The 20,703-nt window shown below is 39.5% G+C and overlaps 1 protein-coding gene across 7 annotated transcripts in view; it reads right to left on the reverse strand.

Annotated features, from left to right (window-relative positions):
• The window catches only part of snap91a (synaptosome associated protein 91a), a 71,618-nt gene that overhangs the window by 22,740 nt on the left and 28,175 nt on the right, over nt 1-20,703 (reverse strand). For all 7 annotated transcript variants that reach the window (XM_084726118.1, XM_084726113.1, XM_084726117.1 and 4 more), the window contains exons 2-12: nt 19,277-19,419; nt 15,395-15,470; nt 13,157-13,259; nt 12,535-12,628; nt 11,986-12,097; nt 10,580-10,686; nt 8,717-8,758; nt 4,141-4,202; nt 2,434-2,446; nt 1,018-1,193; nt 806-900 (exon numbers count right to left, since the gene is read on the reverse strand). In XM_084726118.1, coding sequence (XP_084582244.1) covers nt 806-900; nt 1,018-1,193; nt 2,434-2,446; nt 4,141-4,202; nt 8,717-8,758; nt 10,580-10,686; nt 11,986-12,097; nt 12,535-12,628; nt 13,157-13,259; nt 15,395-15,470; nt 19,277-19,419 — 1,023 coding nt within the window. The remainder of the gene's footprint in view (nt 1-805; nt 901-1,017; nt 1,194-2,433; nt 2,447-4,140; nt 4,203-8,716; nt 8,759-10,579; nt 10,687-11,985; nt 12,098-12,534; nt 12,629-13,156; nt 13,260-15,394; nt 15,471-19,276; nt 19,420-20,703) is intronic.

The following is a 20,703-nucleotide window of genomic DNA, read 5'->3' on the forward strand; positions in this document are numbered from 1 at the left end:
CTACTCAAGAATTCTGAAGTTTTTACGTGTCGTGTTCGATTGTATTGCTGAACAAAACACGTACTAAGTATCATAAACTTTTGTTTGTCACAGAAATTATTTTCTGCATTGATCAAAAACCCACAATGTAGTTTGAATTGGCTTTTTGTGGAAGGAACCAGGGCGACGCTAACTTCTAGATTAGCCTGCAAAAATACATCATCCCTGCAGCACTCTATAGTATTCAATGCCGCTGATCCTGGATGCAAAATAAAAAAAACACACGAGAATAAAATAGAAACAGCAAAGGCAGCTGGAGACTAGCTAATGTTAGCTTAATTAGCTAGATAGTTATATGGCTGATAAAAGGTTGTGTCTAGATGGTAACCCTTGATGTGCAAAACTCGAGATCTGTACACTTTATGCACTTACACTTGTTTCTTCAGTTTCCACATTGTACAACCTAAAAATGTTTTATAATGTGACAATGCTGTGATGAAGAACCTCTTAGTCTTAGGGACAAAAACACGGTAAAAGACACTTAGTTAAGGTTAAGGAAAGATCATGGTTTCAGTTAAAATGATCACTCTTTTGTAGCTCTGTGGTTACCATCGAGATATGACCCTGACTAAATCTGCGAGCAAAAGCAACAGTTGCCAGCTAGAAATGTGAAGCTGCTTTTATCTGCCACTAAATTCAAACATTACTGCAAAACTCAAGGGGTTATCAGTATTAACTGCATGTGTTCTGCCAGAACAGAATTTACAGGCGTAGCACCAGTACTGAAGCGAGCAGTTAGTTGCTGAAAGAGCAGGACGTTTCTCACCTCCCCATCCAGTCGTAGAGGATGTTGCTGCAGCGCCCCCTGCTGATGAGGAGGACATGGGGTCTAGATCCAACAAGAAGCCGTCATCGAGAGCACTGAACCCAAAGAGCGAATGAGGACATGTTGACAGAGGGAATCGTTCCTTATGTAATACTGATTCTCAGATACAGAAAAAGCTCAAACACTTTTTAATATTGTTGAGTGACTCTTACTTGCTGGTAGCAGTAGCGGCGGCGGGGGCTGGTGCAGTGGGGGTGATGGAGGGCGGAGGAGGTTTGGCAGGTGGCCCGGGGCGAGCGGGCGGCCCGCCGGCAGCAGCGGGCGGTGCAGGCTTGGCCGGCGGCGCAGCGGCAGCAGCGGCTGGCGAGCTGCTGTTGGCTGTGGCATCCTGCAGCAGAGGAAGTTAACATGGTGACCAATACGGTTATGTAAGCTGATGTGATTCAACAGCTTTTTAACACATGAATTCACAATGAATCACTATCTGTCTGTAGTAAGAACTGTCACAGGTGAAGTTAAAAGTCAAATTAAAGTCCCCCTCCACTCAAAAATATTCCTGCAGTTTGAGTTTCACTGTGCAGAAGGACGTATGTGCAGAGTTTGACACTAAAATTATGTTTTCACATTCATCTGCAGAAAATGGAAAATCTCTCTGTGCTCATTGAAAATCTGATTTTAAGGGGCAGGCCTAAAAGCAATAGTTGTGACATCACAAATAGTTTAGAAGCCATTCCTAATCCAATTTGCAGCCTGTACAAGTGTGATGTAGAAACTTGAAGCTATCAGTGCACATACACTGAGAATGGACTTTGCAGTGAAGTAGGAGACAGTAGGAAAATTTTAGTAATGAATATTTGCATATTTATAGATTCTCAAATTTTTAATGAGGTAGAAAGAGTAGATGCCTTTTCAAAGATTTTAATGTGGAATACATACTTATATACATACTTATTGTACATTATTGTGACAAGCAGATTAGTTGTATATATGTCTCAATATATGTCTGGAGGGGATCTTTAAAGGGACAGTTTACCTAAAATCAAAAATATATATATTTTTCCCTGGCCTATAGTGCTATTTATCCATCTAGATTCTTTTGGTGTGAGTTCCAGAGATTTGGAGATATCAGCCATAGAAATGTCTTCCTTCTCTCCAATATAATTGGACCACATGGCAGTACTTTCTTTCTAATAGAAAAGAAGGTAGTTCCAGTAGATTTTACTGCAAAAAGAAAGTAGTTCCTACATGAAACTGCTCAGAACAAGGTCTGTGGATTATCTTGAGTAACTAAGTAAGTAATTTTCAAGTGTATTTTTTGGTGCTTTGAGCACCACAAATTTTTAGTCTCATTATAGTGGAGAGAAGCAGACATCTCTACAGCTCATATCTCCAAAACTCAGCAACTCACACCAAACAAATCTAGATGGATAAACTGCACTGCAAGACAGGGGAAAAGTAGGTTTTTTTTATTTGGGGATGAACTACCCCTTTAAGTATTTACAGTTTTTAGGTCATACGCTGCGCTGTTAAGATCTCGATAACTGCGCTTTGACAATGAAAGGTACTATATATACATGAAGACTACTATTACTACCACTGCATTATGATTATCATCAAACATATCTTACCTTAGTGGGCGACCTGCAAAAACAACAATAGCACATGAGTTAAAGAGTTTAATGATGTCCATGCTGAAACATAATGGCTATTACTGAGATGGGAGGCAAAGTGACAGCTTAAGTATCACTTTGGTGTTTTCGGGGAGGCAGCACTTCAAGGCAATCCCATTTAGTAAACATCTGCAATTAATGGATCCACGCTGCACTACTGAGTAATGGCATCTTGGCTCCAGCTCCTCCTCAACAAAGCTTTTCAACATTACAGACACAAAGTGAAGAGCTGGTTGTTTCTGAATGGCATGCATCTAAGGCTTAGTTAAAGTCAGAGCTGACTGTGCAGAAGGATAAGAACAAAGATGGATATGTTAGTAATGACATTGGATAAAAGGCAAAACGTGTCATTGTTCAGTATGTCAATGACAAGAATGATGCAAATTATGTTAGTCACAAATATGACATTCATTCTTGAGAAATGGGACAAATCTTGTCCTGCCAGCACAGACTTATTAATAGCAACAATCTGATTCCATTTTTTGGTGAAAACATATTTATTAAGGATCCACATGTAGGAAATATATATAATTGATGTAATGTTTTGGTTTGCTTTAAATTTTTTTATTTCAAAACTTGGTATGTGTCAGAAAATATCTTTGTCCGAGTCAAGAATCCCCAGCTTCAAACAATTAGAAATTGGTATTATAATCATTTTTATTTTAAAATCTTTTTTCTTTTTTTATGAAAATGTTGGCCCTTTAAATTTGTGTCCCACATTATCATCAACTCTGTCAGATTTCTACATGATTCAATCAGACATAAAAAAAAAGTTAGCTATATTGCAGGGACCCCTGTCTCACTTCCTGGTTTAAAAAGTGCGAGAGTACTGCTCAAGCACTGGTAAACTTTCTATTTTTATTTTTACTAATGCATTAAATAATATTGCTACCAAATGTGTCAACCATAACATGTCAACTCTGTAGCCCTTCTAAATCAAAGCTAAATGAGAATTATGGTTTTAAAATGTGTATTTTGGTTAATATTAAGGGAAAGTTAAGCAACTTTAAAAAATAAAATTGCTGCTCACTACAATTGCTGTGAAATGATAAAACTTTCAATCACTAGGAGGTTGGCTCGTTAGGTTTAATAGCCAAAATATATTTCAACATATTTGAAAAGAAAAAATCAAACCCCCCTCAAAATATGGTTTTGTCCCAGTTCTCAAAAATGAATGATGAATATAATGTTTTCTATAGAACTGCATCTTGAACAAAATCATAACACACAACAACACAAATGTCAGCTGCTCATTCAGATGTTTTTTCTATAGAATCACTGAAAGTTTATTCATCACCACAAATACTTAATCTGGTAAATAATAAAATAATATTCTCATCGCACAGAGAATACTTACTTATCCTCTCTGAGTTGAGTATAGACAGAGGAAATAACATGTTAGAGAAATAACAAAGAATAATAGTCGTTGATGTAAAACTGCTCAAAGGAAACAGTTAACTCTAAGAGCAACAAACCAGGCCAGGTGCATGCTGGACTGCCAAGCTATCCTGAGCCAAAATCATTACAGACTTTTACTGTCTGGCTTTAAGCAGAGCAAGAATCACTAAACTGTATAATTATGGGATCATTGAAGCTTCAACTGTGTGTTACAGCTGGTAAACGATTAAAAATCCAAACAGGCCGCAGATGTATTGAACTACTTACGGCTTCTTCCCCTCCAGCGTGTTGAGGTGGGTCTCCAGGGACTCCAGGAGACTTTCCGGGGCCTGAAGAATAATAAAGAGAGGGTGATTCCAACAGGGACCATGAGGGTCAGAGGGGCTGATAATACACATAATACTCTGCAGTCGATGACCACACAGTCAAACAGAAACACTGAAGATTTCTGTCACCACATTTAAGTTGAGCGACTGCGTCTTCGACTGTTGAATTGACAGCACTGACTCTTAAAACATTTCACTCTTTTTTCAGATTCATCCATCTGTGAACTTCAGTGTGTCAATGGGTTCACTCTTCTATTTTCAGTATACATGCTACCTCTTTGTGAAAATATCTTTAATTATGAGTCTAAAGTGTAACCGCTATCCAGATGGTACTCAAATCCACATGCCAGCTGTGGAGTAACCACTGCTGCTTGCAAATTCCAAGACTTGATGCATGATCGTCTACAGTAAAAAAAAAAATAATTATGCTATCCTATAGGTACGCAAGGTAATATCGGCACACCATCTATAGAATGGATAGCAAAGTTGCTGTGACAGGCCAATATCAGGCCAATAATACTGGCAGATAAGACTAGGCTTAATAATATGCTAATAATAATAAACCTTCATAACTCGAGACTGGGGCTGCTGAGCATCAATATTCTTGGAGGATCAACCAAAATCTGTCCAGAGCACAGAGTTTCCACAATAACCAAGAACTGAAAGTTAGCTGTAAATGCTTTCTCAGGCTTTGCTTACTGTTAGTATTCTTTAATCAGATACTCCCATAACTTTGCCAATTTCAAACCATTGCTCAAGCATAAAATGGCAAACACAATTTGCCAAATATTTTAATCAATTAACTATATTTCACTGGATTGTTAGTTTACTTTGATCATTTTTAGAATTCCATTTGTTAGACAGGGAATGAAACAGAAAGGGATAAAGCAGGATACAAAAACAACAAAAAATCAATTACATAACAAAACAGAAAAAAAGGTTTATTCTCAGTGCTGATAGAGATTCCAGCCAGCCCCGATGCAAAGCTGCATGCTTAGTCAGGCTAAATGGGACATGATCACCTCCCAACATGCAGTACAAAGGATGGTACAATATCCAGCCAGCTTATTAAGAGAGGTCAAAGCTAATTCAGTCGGCGGAATAAGTCAATAATTCACTTTGCTTAATTCCCTGCTCCATTTCCTCAATCTATCCCTTTAAAGCTGTCTAGTATATTATCCTTAACACTTTGAGAGACCAACAAGGCAGAGGGAGGTGGGTGGACCATTTATTATCCAGAGACTTTAAAGTGTCTGCCCTCGCCAGCAAGAACAGAGGACAGATATAACAGCTCTATTACTGAAATGCTTGGACATACAGCGTTAGTTCTCAGCTGAGGAGGTCAATGTTAAAGGCTGCTGAACCAGCTCGCTGTGGATGTGACAGCAACAGGCCTCCAGGCATATGCAACTGCTATCATCTGCAGAGTATTTCCTACATCTACTTGTGTGCTTGAGTGATGACATAACAGCACATCTACAAAGACAGTCAGGTGGTGATATTATTCTTCCTTGTTGGTGCTGATGTAATTCTTCCTGGAAGGGATGAGAGTAGAAATCGGCGGCTGAGACTGAGATTAATCTACGACGACCTGAGAGATTGATATAGTTGTTCTCCTGGGGGCATTAATCGAATTTTATCAGCCATGCAGAGTCTCATTTTTTAGGAAAGGGGCTTCTAAGATACGCAGGTTAGGCTGTGAAGATTAACAGTGTTATCCTGTGAATTTATGGCAGCATAGGAACACTGCTGCACATCGGTTAATAAATAAAATGGTGGCATATTTCAAATACACTCATTGACACAGTATTTATTTGTTGCTTGTTTCATTTTATCAGAGATTTTGTCCTATTTTCTACAACTTGTCCTTAAAAGCAACCAGGAATAGCTGAGTCATTTAATGTGTCAGGTTAAGGACACTGCTGTGAACCCCAAACACTGCGAACAGAACTAAAATCCAACCAGCATGTCAACGACATTCATGTTTTTCTAGCTTAAGAGATTTTAATGGAAATGTTTGCCTATTAACAGTGACAGAACATGCAAAAAAGTAACCAAGAAAAAGAGTAGTTCGGGCTATTATTTATAAGACTTATATACAAAAAAGAAGATGAAACTTTTGACAAAAGAGAAAGAGATAACAATGTTTCTCAGCAGGCAATACATAAGAAAGTGATGTAGCTGGAACATATATTAAAATTTGAGAAGTCTTTCCAGTAAAAGCCTCTATTGAAGTCGATCAAAACCCACAATTGCTTTAATGAGCATCGCTGAAGAGAAGACTTATGGAGAGGAACACATGATTGCTTGATGGAAAGTGGATCTAGCACTTAAGTAAAATTCCCGACACAAGTAACGCTAGAAAGCAATATTTTTAGGTAAGTATGGTGCGACATTTTGGAAAAGACTTTTTTGCTGAGATTTAGACAAGTAGATCAATACCACTCTCATATCTGTATGTTAAATATGAAGTCATTGCTAGCAGGCAATTAGCTTAGCTTAACATTAAGACTAGAACTTACCATAGTACCCCCCCATTTAGATTTAGTACAGACTAAACAAACAAGTTAAGCAACTTAGCATTTAGCATAAAGGCATGAGAGTGTTATCAACAGACTTGAGTAACATGAATTGAACTTGAATCAGAGTCGTGTCACAGATTTGACAAGTTTAGACATGACTTGACAAAATCAAAAACACTTGCAACTCACCTTGGTATTTAACACCAATTACTAGTGACTTTAATTGGACTTTTGACTTGAAAATATCTGATACCTTCCCCCATCCCCAAAGGTTAAAACATATGTTATTTAAAAAGTGTGCTGCGAATCAGTTCAATTCCTGAATGAACTAACATTAATGTTCTTCATTCTCAGTCGACAAGTTGACATTGAACTCATCAGATTCACTTTGTTTTGAAACACTCCAGCAGCATCCAATCAAGCTGTAGGAGAGAAACATGAAGAAGTAACAATACGCTGCTAGCAAAAGTTGGGAAAAAATGACACCAAAGGAATCGAAACCCCAAGTGTAGCACTTAGGCCTTGACTTGGGATTTGTCAGTCTTGACTTTTGCTTGATTTAGGACTTCAACGCAACCTCCGAGTTGGAACTTACATGTTGAAAACGGCAAATTAATGCCCGGGATGCTAATGGTATGAATGTAAACAATCCAGCAGCTGCTACCTTTTCTTTCGCAGTGATGTAGTCATTTTAGTGCCAACAAGCAACACCCTTGCTGCATCCTGGGCTTAGCACCACCCAAAATGTTTGCGATTGGTTTAAAGAAATGCAAAAAAGGCAGGGCATTTTCTCCCGTACAGCAGCATGTGCATGTGTGGAGCCAGACATTAATCAAGTGCTCAGAATAGCAAAATAACTTAGTCCCATCACTTGTCCTATCTTACTCTCAGCAAGGAAATAAATAAAAATATTTCTCAAAATGTTGAACCATAGCCACACACCCAGTCTACTAACATAATACAAGCAGTTAGCTTTGAGCTTGCAGCTATCCTACCATATCAGCAAGCCTTTGACAAAATCCCTGCACATGAAATAATGAGTTTGACCGGCTCTAATCTTCATTTCAAATACTCCACAATAAAAGCGTCATATATTACAGTTTGATTCAGAACGGTGTGGATTGTCTGGGTTTAATCAGACGGCATTGCAGCATGCTTTTCATGCAAGTCATTCATACTGCCACGTCTGAAAACAAAGAGTTTCCACAACACAATAGAGTTTAGAAGCCTCGGACTAGTTCAGGAACCAACAGGAGAAATGAGGTTTCTCATCCTAGGAATCAATATTGGTCAGTGACCTAAAAATATTTTTTTATAGGTGTTATGGAAACTCTGCAGCACAAATCACTGACAACAATCTGCTGTGCCTTTATAGAGTCGTTGAACTAAAACTATGTTTAGCTCAGAGTTTTAGCAGCGGAAAACAGCCGCCTTGTCAGCAGCATTGCTCAGCATATCACAGCTTATCCAATCGGCTCCTCCAGTCACATCATCCCACTTCATCACAGCGCCTGATGTCTGTCTGCTGGGTGTGCACTCGCTGTGCAGTGTGCTTCAATTCAGTGTGCACTCAAAAGTTCAAATGTTGACCCTCCCTAAGCTGTTTGCTCCCCAAAGCTAGCTCTGTGCTCACTACTCACACGCTCAGCCTGAATGATCAATCTGCATCTCTGGAAGTAAGAAAGAGAAGGGGGGGCACAGGGGCCGTCAATCACCAAAGAACCACAGCTCATTGGCATGGAGCGCCTCCTTTTTACAACGCAGTGTGGCTGTCTGTGAATGACTGGTTATTATCAGAGAGGAGCAATAATGGTGAACACAGCAGGAGAAAACAATAGGTGGTGGCTTCATACATTCACACCACATGCAGTACAGTTAGAAAAAAAACATAATACTGACATGCTCTGTTAGTATAGCCTAAAAAAAAACTTAACAGATCCCATAATAATTTATTGAAAATGAATAAAGGTATGAGAAAGCATTAGTCAGTCTTACCTGAGTGAGTTCAGGTATGTCGTTTTTGTCTATTCCCACTTGCTGTAAAAGAAGAAAGTGAACAGTTACCATGCAGCACAGTGAGTGTTTTCATAATGCTAAGTTATGCTTCCTCACATCCTCTCTGAGAAGGATCCAGCTGCAGTTTTGCAGACCCACTTTACTACATGACGCACACACTCTGCCCGAGATCTTTTCCTAAGCTTACCCAAATAGATTTGGCGCCACCTTTTTCAAGTAGTGTATCATTTAGTGCATAAAGGTTAAGTTTTAAGGTAAATGTTGAGGGATCCACACCAGATGTAAGGCAGCACCTTGTTCAGGGGCACTGACAGGAGAATTGACCTATGCATGTTTTTGACGGAGGGGCACCCAAAGAACGTGCAAACACCACACAGAAAGGCCATGTCAAATGTGAACCCATGCCCTTTTTGCTGTGAGGTGAAAGTGCTAATGACTGCGCCACTGCGCTGCCCTCTAGCTACTGTGAGTCCGCAGATAGAGCAACTTTAATGAGCCAACATTAATGCACAGTCAGGGGAAGTGTCAAGCATTCAAAGAGTCACAGCATCAGTGCACCCCTGCATTGCTTGTCAATGCTTCTGCACAGACCCTATTGATCGGTTCCCAAGCATCAGTTCAGAAGTCTCAAACACAAACCTGGCTTGGGGTCACTGACAGTAATGTCACCTTACAGAAGGCCACTGCAACACGCAAGAAAGTGTAATATTTCAGAAAATTTACTTGCTTCCATTAATAGCATATTATCGTCATACTGAAACAAAAAAAGTATGTGAACAGCAGTTTATGTACATTTTATATATATTTGTAGCTGCGCATTAGACACAAACTCAGGAACACTTCTGTCACTTTGAATTGGTTTTTAACACTGTTGATGAAAATGGCTCACTTTTCATTGTTGACCAAGGTTTGTCATGTAACGGATCATAAATGTCACTTGATAACTTGTTAAGCTGCTCTGCTATTGCTTTTGCGGATAGAGGAATATTGTTGAACAAGCTATCCTTCTCTGGACATAGACTATCAGTGAACAACATGCAATCCTTCAGAAATATATATGTAGAGAACTTTAAAAAAATTGTGTCTTTTTCAGTTATATTCAATTAAAAGGGTAGTTTAAATTGGTATTGAACAACTAGAAAAAATAATTGAACAAAGACTGCAGTACACCATGTACCCTAATGGTCCTGAGAAAGAATTCACCCAGTTCATTATTCACAAAGAGACTAGGACTCCATACAGCGGGGAAAAAAAACCCAATTAAAATGCACAAAATTAGTTTCGGAAAAATGTAAGGATTTTCATTGCCACTTTGATAACTACTCTCTGTCTTGGCTGACTTTTTTGTGAGTGTGATTGTACAACTTTTGTTAGATGACCACCTAGCAGGCAGTCCATAAATAAAATAAAAGTAAGATAATAGTTGCGCACAAAAGCCGTCACAGTCCCTGTCCTCTCTCCTCCAGTGACCATGAAATTGCTCCCAATCCTCCATCATCGACGATCATCTCATTCCTTAAATGCACCTTGAGGAAATGATAACTTGAGGAGAGAAGAGGCTTCTGGAGGAGATTTGAGCAAGGAAACACAGGCGTATCCTACACAGAAGTCTTTTATTAAGTGGCGTGACTTATAAAAATGTCACACCTGAGTAACCGAAGTGGCTTAAAACTAACACTATTCAACCAAGGTTTTCTCATGTGGCAGCTTCGGCTGCTCTGTCCTTGTGTCTCTTCCTCGCATCTCTCCACATCCCCGCTGGGAGGAGCTAAGATGCAAGGAAGAGAAGTGAGGAGACATGTTAGCATAATGAAAAGCACCGAATGTTTCTCTGCAGCCTACCTCAGCAATTTTGAAGAATTCTGAAACCCGAGTCATTCGTGTCAGGAATCTCTTGTAGATCTCCAGCCCGTCTTTACACTGGCTTCTCTTCATCTGGAAAAATTTTTCTGGACAACAAAGATCAGGAAACATGAGTCTCTATGGTTAAAGAATCACTCTGGTGATATTATAGAGCACATTCAAAGGATCAGTGTGTAGGATTTAAGGTCATCTCATGGTGAACTTGCAGACTGCAAACAACTTTAGAAGCATGGTGCTGCAATATGGTGGCCTCCATAGAAGGGGACCATAACCCTCTGTACATATAAATGACTCATTTCAAGGATATGAAAACAAAAGGGCTCTAATTTTCAGGTGATTATAAATGAAAGAGAACATACTTCTAAATATTATATTCCATTTCTGCCATAATCTGCTATTACACTTCCATAAATCTTACACTCTGGACCTGTAAAAACAACACCAGTGCTGTACATTGAAAATATATCAGAACCATGAACTCAGGCACTGTGGTTTATTTTGAGTTGATCCCACATACACGGTTCTGCTGCTATGAATACTCACTGGAGCATCACACCAAACCCAAAAAATAGTCCCCTCAAATGCACCATTTACTCCTGTTTGAGTAGCTTTTCCTAAAAAAGTACAGTGCTCGGCTGTTTTAAAAAATAGAACAAGGTATTTGTGGCCCATTTTTGAAGAATTCTTTCATCAGTACAGTGGGAACAAATGGCTCATGGCTGAGTGCATAAGACACTGTAGGAAAATTGGAAAGTAGTGAGAGATGAAAAGGACTAACACATGGTTTTATTTCTTCGTGGCATTTGTCGACATTAAAAAAATACAGTGTATGTATATAATAACCTCAGCCATATCCTTCAAAAGGATGGATCAAATGTTTTTTAAGTGGGGTTGTTTGAGGAAACTTATTGGTAGTCAGTGTATTACCTACAGTAGATGGGGGTCAACACGCCCCATTATTGGGAGGCAGCAGGAGTACCAGTGTAGGAAGCTAATCAATGTACTGCTGTGGACAGGGTCAGCAGCAAAATGTGTTTCACCCCCCCAAAAAAATCTGTATCAGTTTAATGTGTATGCTAGATTTAGAATATTTTCACCACTTAACTTTGCCATCAGACAGCCTCTTCCTGTCCAAAAAAGGGTGTCTGATGTTAAGGTAAAGTGGTGAAATTTTCTCATTAGATAATTTTTTTAATGTTTAACCTCTCTACTTCTCCAAACTAGGGGTGTGTCGACCAGCATATTATTGTAATACATTGACTATGGTTAAGTAACTCATACAACCACACCTCAAATAATTTGAACTATCCCTTTAAGGTTACCTTGTTTGTGTTCATTGATTATTTAACAAATGAAGTTAGAAAGCAAAAGGAGAGATCCTTTACCTAGCAGGTTAATGATGCCATCATTGTAGCAGGCATATAACTTGATCAAATCTTTGAAGAGTAGAAGAAAGCAGGCATTAATCACTCCGTTGTTCAGCTCCTGGGCGTGCACCTAGGGACAGAAATACAAGCCAGGAAGTACAGTGTTGTTAGGACTTTAAATACAAAAGAAATGTCTTATAAATGACAAACTTACAAGCAGTATTGAATGAAAAAGACAATGAAATTTCACCAAAGGCAGATAATTTTAGAGGTTAATCTGATGCAATGTAACAGATGTAACAGTAATTTCATATTACTCTCTGAGGAATAAGAAGGTTGAAATCTACATCACAGATACACGTCTTGTGTCAGCTACAGAAGACGTGATTAAATTCTGCTCTGGTTTCTACATGTTACAGTGGCTGTAACTGACATGTCTTCATGTCTGCGACAGCTTTAAGCTTTATTAAACCCAGCTGGTAGCTGTGGTCTTGACTGTGTTTATCCCTCAGCGAATTCAGTAACCTTACAAAGTCACTTTGTTCCCCATTAGCGAGTGTCACTCACGTCAAAATCCAGCAGCGCGTCGATCTGGCTCTGCAGGGTGGGCATTCCTTTCAACAGCTTCTCTACTGTCATGGTCCTCATCACTCCGTCAGCTCTGATACAGAGAAAGAAGTAGAAAATGTGAGAACTGAGCAGCAGCAGCTCTCAGACAGAAAGACTGAGACCCACATACCGTCTGCCTGTTGACAAGTACACCACCTGTCTATACCTGTCACACGTACAGTATCCACCAACCTGTCTGATCTCTATTCTCTAGTATGTGTTAGTATTTTTCAGTGCCAGCTTATGTAGCCAGAGGGACCTTGTGTCTGCCAGCGAAACAGAGCTGTCCACTCTGTAAGCATGAGTAATAACCCACTCTGTATTCATCTCTGCACTCAGTACGCCCAGTGAAGCCATGAACTTGGCCCAACGCCGAGCTGGAGGTAGCCGAGTTCATCCCACGCACAAATGGGACCCTTGTGGGATGTGTATTATTCTGATGATTGTGGGGGGCGAGTGAGAAAGGGGCACGTTGTGGTCCTGAATAAACTAAAACAGCATTTATAAAAGGCTAAAAATCAATAATGATGCTGAAATAGTCATGCAGCAGTGCTGCGTCGTGAGAGATGAGAAACCGTACCCTTTCTTGACTCGGCCAAAGTCGAAAGACATCTGTCTGTAGGCGAAGGCCTTCTCGTTCAGATAGCGGCTGTAGCGTCTGATGAACGTGGACATGTCATAGCCTGGGGAAGACACACTCATGTTAACACATTCACTGTCTCCAATGTCAATTCAGTGAAAGATATTAAGTAGGCTCCTAAAAGGTTTATAAAATCATGATGAAGTCAAGATGTTACAAAATGCCTTAAACACAACTGTAACAAGTCACCTGTGATACATATATGAGTAATGAGATGATTAGCTTAGCATAAAGACTAGGAACAGGGGAAGGGAAAGCTAGCCTGACACTGTCAAAAGTTAAAAAGGCACCTACTAGCATCTCAAGCTTACTATTTAATACAATATATGCTTTATTAAGCTGAATAAAAACCAATGTGTAAAGACAACAAACTGTAGAGAGTCATGGTAGTTGTTACGCTAAGCTAATCATCTGTTTGAAGCTTCATATTTAACAGAAAAGTGGTATAAAAGTGCTATGAATCTTTAAATTTTCCTCTCTTCTCTGAATGGTAAATATGAGGCTAGAGCCAGGTAACAATTAGCTTCAGCTTACAGACTAGCAGTAGGGGGAAACAGTTAGCCTGGCTCTGTCAAAAGGTGAAAAATGCACCTACTAACATATCAAGCTCACTAATTAATATGATACGTTGATTTTTTTTAAAGCTGAGAGACAGGTTAGCTGTTTTCCTGCTTCCTGTATTCATAAGCTAAGCTAATCACCTTGCTGCAGCTTCATATTTAACAGACGGATATAAGAGTGCAACTTCATCTAACTCTCTTGACTGTACGCTTAAAAAAAGCTAAAGCCAGGAAACAATCAGTATAGCTTAAAGACTGGAAGCAGGGGGGACAGCTAGCCTGGCCCGCTAAGTGACATAGTGCTCACTAATTAGCACAATATATTAAGTAGTACAAAAGATGATAAGATTGAGACCACTCTGCTCTCTGGACATGATTAGCTCAGCTTAGCATTAAAACAAGAGGCAGAGGGAAGAAGCTAGCCTGGCTAGCTAAAATGCACCTCGGAGCATCTCAAGCTAACTAATTAACACAAAATCTTGTTTTTCTAAGTTATACAAAATCCAACTTGTTAAATCAACAAGCTGTGGTTGCAGAGTCAGGTTAGCTTTTTCTCCCTGCTTCCAGTCTTAATAGAAGCTGAGTTAATTGCCTGACTGTGGCTTCATATTTAACAGTCGCATATGAGAGTGGTATGAATCTTCATCTAACTCTGTACACTAAATATAAACCTAGAGCCAGGAGACGATTACAGACAGGAAGCAGGGGGAGACAACTAGCAAGGCTCTGTTGATGGACAAAAATATCTAACGCTTTAGAGGTGCTGGTAGTGGTATTATTGATCTTTTCATCTAACTCTTGGCAAGAAACTAAAAACAAAAGTGTTTTTTTCTTTGTGGAATCACAAGTTGTTTTCTGTTAGCCCATTCTTAGAATGCTATTGAGGTATTCCTGATTATGTAGCCTTTAAAATGCCTTAAATATACAATCTGTCTGTCTAAACCCTGCAGATTCAGTCACCCTTGCAGTAAAATGTCCATGACAACAGACTGTGAACCTAGTGTTTATCACCACGGGAGACTGCATTAATTTCCTTGGAGATGGGTTTAATTGAGGGAAGCAGGGCTTAGGAGACCTGGAAATGAGGGATGGATAGTGGAACGGTCAGGTTGGTTGTAACATTTAGACTTACTCTGTTGTTACACTTAAAACGTAACTAAATTAATGTGTAAATGTTTCCATCTAATTGTGAAGCGAATTTGAAGTGAGCTTTTGAAATGTCGCACAAAAAAAAGACAAAAAATAAGCCAAATTGGGCATGTTTCAATCAATTAGTTTGAAGCAAATAAATGAGATTGCAGAGTGGCCACGGCCATTAACTTTTTTTGAAAAAGGCAAAATCCAACTCAAACAAGTGGAAAAACCTTTTTGCAAAATTGAGGAACTTTTTTGAGAACTTTTTTTATTTGTCCATTTCCATCAACCTTTTCTGATGCAATATTTCAAAATGTTTTTTATGGAAACACAGCTAGTGTTAGAAGGAGTGGGAGTGTGGAACCCAAAATTAAAAGAATAAGAAGAACTGGCAACAAAAAGATCCAAATCCAGGGAAGATTCAGGGTTTAAAATGACACAGGGCTGGTTTAGGCAAAGACAGGAAGGAGGGAACACCACCCACCGTGGGAGCCAGTTTTGTCCAGGAAGTTGCTGAGGTTGAACAAGGTGTTTCTAGATGCCAGGAACTGCAGGAATCTCTGCAGCAAAGGACAAATACACAGGCTTTAGTTCTTGGCCAGGCCTGAATGACAAATATGGTGCAAATCCTCTGGTTTTGGCTACGGTTAGTCAGCATTCTTCAAACACACGGTGGAGAAAAGTAACAGATTCGAGTCTCACTAAAACACTGTGAACAACTTTAGTGGCCTTTAAATTAATGAATAAATATCAACAAAATAAATGAATTAGAAAAATATATAAATATATATACTTTTACTAATTGAGAAATAAACATATATTACACCTTACAGTTATGAATAAGCACATTATGTCCCAACAGCCATGGCTTGATAATTTTCAAACCGATGGCTCCATGTTAAATATAAGAAAAGAAGTCTTGGCTAATGTTCACACCTATGTGTTCAGCGCTTTCAGCACTCTACCCCAAGCCTGTGAAACTGCATGCAGCAGAAATTGGAATGAATATATGAGGTGTGATTCTATTTGTCTTCTTTAGGGATTAGACAGAAATCCAACATTAGAAGAGCAATGCTGCCGCCATCATGAGTAGGAGTGTGTGAATATCGGACACACAGAGAGAGTACCGGGAAATCTAGTGTAATAAAGACAAATGGTCGCCCTCTGCAGACCTGCAAGAACAAGCTCACTCCAGTGATGCACAGGGACATGAAAACATGCCACACACACCCACTGCTGGTGTTTATTCAGTGGCTCCATTAACACAACACGGAGCGTAATAATACAAGTGGAGGTTAAGAATGAAAAACCCTCCCTGGAGAAATGGTGAGCTACACATTACCACCCATCCTCCATTCATTCTCTGTCTCTCCTCTCAGTACTTTCTTGACCATCATCAGGCACACTACAACTGCAAAGCTAAAAACAAAGAGGTCTCAGGGGATGCAGGGTACATACTGTATACTGACTGTATATTGGCTTGTCACACATTGTTTCAAGGCTCGCGCACATTTATCACACTCTCCCTTTGAGCTTTCGAGTCAATATCACACAGATAAAAGCACAAAACTGGGAAAAACTCTGTTTATTTGTTAAATGTCAAATGGGGTTGTTTACTAGCTAGCTGAACGTTTAACAAAACACTGCACTGTTTGCTAGCCAGCCAAAAAAAATAATCATCATTGTTTTTGAAAAAGTTCTGCTGTTTCCTAGCTAGATAAAAAGCTAGTTAGTCTAGATAGGTTACTCATGATGGTTCGACAGAGAAGCTCTTAATTTCCCCTCCTTTGAGAAAAACCTGTTTGTTGAATATCAGTTGGAGTGAAACAAAACAGAGACACATCATAAAAATTAATTGGCCTGAGTCTGTCCTTTAACTTTCTTTGAGGAATTTGATTATTTTTCTAAATCCATCTCAAAAAGACAGCTATTTTTTTTTTTTAAGTCAAACCTCTGTTAAATCTATATTTAAAGTTAATACTGGATCACATTTTAAATTGGAGTTTAAATGCTTGGTACAGAATTAAATTTGACCTAGGCTTAGAGTAAAAACTAGTTTTAAACATAGTTTTAAATTTTATCTTTCTTAAAATTAATCCTTGTTGGTGCAACCCAACCTAAATCTGTTGTGCTTTCCATCAACGCATGCTGGGAAGACAACCCTTCAGTCCATGATTGTGAATAAGAAAAAGTGGGTATGGAAGGTGAATTAATGACTAAATGTTTCAGAACAATTCTTCCTCTGGCACTGCTGTAGTATCTCTCTCCTTTGTGTCATCTGCAGTTCAGTGGCAGCTCGGCTACTTTGACGGGCAGTAAAGCATCATCTGTTTATCTCTCTGAGTTATTCCTTGTGGCCTATTCAGAGCTTTTGTTTTTCCTCAGCTGTCAGGACATAAATTGGGTCAGGGGGTCAGGACCAAGAGGCACAGAGACAGTCCCTTTGCTGATTCCATGAGTGTTGCTGAGGCCAAAATGTACAACTGTTGTGCAGAAATGAGGAGTACAGACTAGACCTGCTCTCCATTTAAGGGCCCTGTAACTTCTGTTATATTTGGAGCTATATAATAAAATCAGCTTGAATTAGGGGCATCACAATAGACCAGTAGGACAGCCACCAGAAACATTCTCTAAATGATCATTTTTATTTTCATAACAGATTGCAAATTGCTTTCAGTCGTTGATCTAAGATCCTATCAACAATCGGCACAAGCCTATATTGTGTAAATAATACATCACCTCTTAAATATACTGTATGCTATTAAATCAGATACAGTTATGGTAACACACTCTTTCTATCTCCACTTCCCTACACTTGTATATTGTAATGAGTATAATTCATTTGCAAAAAAAAATCATCATTAATCCTTTTGGCCACTATAAAGTGAAGTAATAAATCTGATATTGTGAAAGCCCTAACTTGAATTTCCCCTTTTCATTTCTGTTAAGTTGTTTTAAACCTGCTTTAACTGACCTTTTCACTGCTTGAGGGCAGTATGACAAGCTTGACATTGAAATGCAGCATTACTGACATTTATGTGTTGCCTATTCACAAATCCATCAGACACGAGGCAACATTAGCCTTCATTTGGAGTCATGTTTCTGTCTACCTGGTGTGTGTAAGTCCTATATTCTCTCTCTTTTTAAGATCTGTTTTGGTCTCCTCCAGCTCCTAAGGGAATTTATCTGCATTCCTGGCTGCTAAACGCTCCACAGCCAGTCGCAAATGTCCAATTATAGATAAGCAACTGTAACTAGACACTGCAGGCCTGTCAAGCTTTGCATTTCTCTACATGTTGAAGTGATGTGCATGGGGCTTTGAGATGAACAATATTGTGTGCCTCATGAGTTTGGAGAGTGGTGTCTTTTCTGTAATCTCTCAAAAATGTAAAACAAGAGCACAGTGTGAGGAATGGCTAAGCTACGAACATTAGCACACCTGGCTAGCGAACGTGAGTTTGCTACCTGCAGTAACATTATCTCCAGCCAAACTTGAGTTAGATACCACAGCATTTGCCAAACTCGTGGCTTCTTCCTAGGGGTTAAATGGATTGGTTGATCATTAAGTGGGTTTGAGGAAACAAAGTGGGTCGATAAGGACGCATTCCTCTCTGTCTCGCTTTCTTAGGTCTAACCTGGGTTAGCTTAGCCCTTAAGGTCCCGGCTCTCTTCTCGGGGTGATTGCAGTCCAGTTGGTTTGGCTAAGTGACCGTCTCAAGGCCCGCTGCACTTAATCTATGCTTCCTTGTCCAACATTATTGAGTGCATTCTGTCATCCATCATATACACGTGTTATATTACAACGCCCGACGAATGTTTGCTAGGATGGAGCTTCAGCCTCAGTCTTTTAGCTTTAACAGTAAGTCATATACGCAGCTGTTGAGTAACTTTACATATTTAAGATTCATTTACATCTATAAAATCTGTGACAAGGTATTTCCACCCTTTTATGCTCATAACATGGCTGAATGAACACAGATCCAAACTCCAGCTTGTACTTACATGCATGAGAGGCAATCTGTGCTCCTGCCACAGTGTGTTTTTGAGCAGGTATTTGCGTGTGTACCTTGGATCTTGTGTGGAAAGTCGACTGTGAGCACTGCCCTACTTTACATCTAACAGCTTTCTAGTACAACTTGTCCTCTGCTGCTCTACAGGGGGCAACAATCACACTGTGGTGGTCAGTGGATCAGAGTCTGGGCCTTGATCAAGGAAAGATAAACACTTACTCATTTCCCCTGACTGCATTTTACTGGACATTAAAACCAGCAACAAACATACGTATGCACATGGTATGTGTGTGTGTGTGTGTGTGTGTGTGTGTGTGTGTGTGTGTGTGTGTGTGAACAGCAGGTTATAACCTCACCTCATTGCCATGCACCATGAGGTGGTGTGTAGTGATCAGGGCTTTGAAAACCACCACCCAGCTTGCATTGCCGGCCCTCTCCATCAGCGTATCGGCCATCTGGGGGACGTTCACATTGGTCTCCTGGGTGGCCTGGATCAGGACTGGGCAGCGTTGAGGAGAAGAGGAACAGGAGGTCAGATGGTGGATATTAGCAGGGGAGAGACTATGCGAAGGTACAGCGTGTGCTGGAAGCCTTTAATACACATAATGACAACATAAACCACTGCAGGGATGGTGAGAAGAAGACAGATGGGTGAGAAATGACAAACAGGAGTGTGATAGAGTAAATGCAGTCGTATTGGGTCTGGGCTTTGCTGCCACACTCTCTTGCATCCTAATTTTCACTTCACCATATGTATTCCTCTCAGCAGTGTTCCCTTTAACACTAGAAGTGCCAGAATTCAAAGTACTAGTACGGCCTTTGACTTACAATTTCTATTATCTCTCATGAGAAATACCAGACTAAGAGATTAATGCATTCATTCTGTTAATTTATCATTTTGTATAGTTTATTTATATATTTATATTATGCATGCAGTTGTGTGTAGTGACCCGTAATGATTGCATATACATATACATATGTACAGCAGTATTTTTATGTAGGATAATAACCATCATTGATCTGATTCAAATTTCAGATTTTTCTGTAATTTATATACTGTATATGAAAAACATTTAAAATTAAAATAAAAGTCAGGAACCAGCAGCACTTTATTTTTTAATTAACAGAGTTACTGCACATATAAATTTGAAAGTGGTCAAAATGTCCACCTTGGCTGTCCTAGTGTTCAGCCAAATGTCTGCAAATGGAATCAAACTACTTGTTTTTAGTGTTAATCAACCTGTTTTGAAACTTTTCCTATAGCAGCACGTAACTGACTGGCAATTTAATTGGGAGGTGGTCTGAGCCAAAATACAGGACCATTTTATTTATGTGTCAGTGTTAGATTAATCTCACTGAGTCCAATTTTGCATTTAGATGTCTATCTAAATGTATTAATTCCTCTTATTTTGCCAATCGAATGCTTATTTAGTGAGTAGCAAACTTGTCTGTGTAAGCAAGTGGATCTAGCTGTTATCAGAATTGCCTGTGGAAGCTGCCATCTTCCATTTTAATGAAATGTATTTAGATGAGTGCTTCACATTATGCCACAGTTGCCTGGTGTGAGTCACACTGGCTGCTGCTTTGTTCGTTTCTGCAGCCAGTCATTAGTTTCAGCACAGGCAGAGACACAGTGGAATATTCCACAGCAGAGAGACAGAGACAGACCGAAAGAGAAGAGGTGATTGCAATGCGAATCAGACTTTCAGCCCTACAAATTAGAATCAGGCAGTGCTAAAGGAACACACAGAGGTTTTGACAGGCTGGCGTCTTGGTCAGCATT

The sequence above is a fragment of the Lutjanus erythropterus genome, chromosome 9 (assembly GCF_056507025.1).
Source record: "Lutjanus erythropterus isolate fLutEry1 chromosome 9, fLutEry1.hap2, whole genome shotgun sequence".
Taxonomy (NCBI): Eukaryota; Metazoa; Chordata; class Actinopteri; order Lutjaniformes; family Lutjanidae; genus Lutjanus; species Lutjanus erythropterus.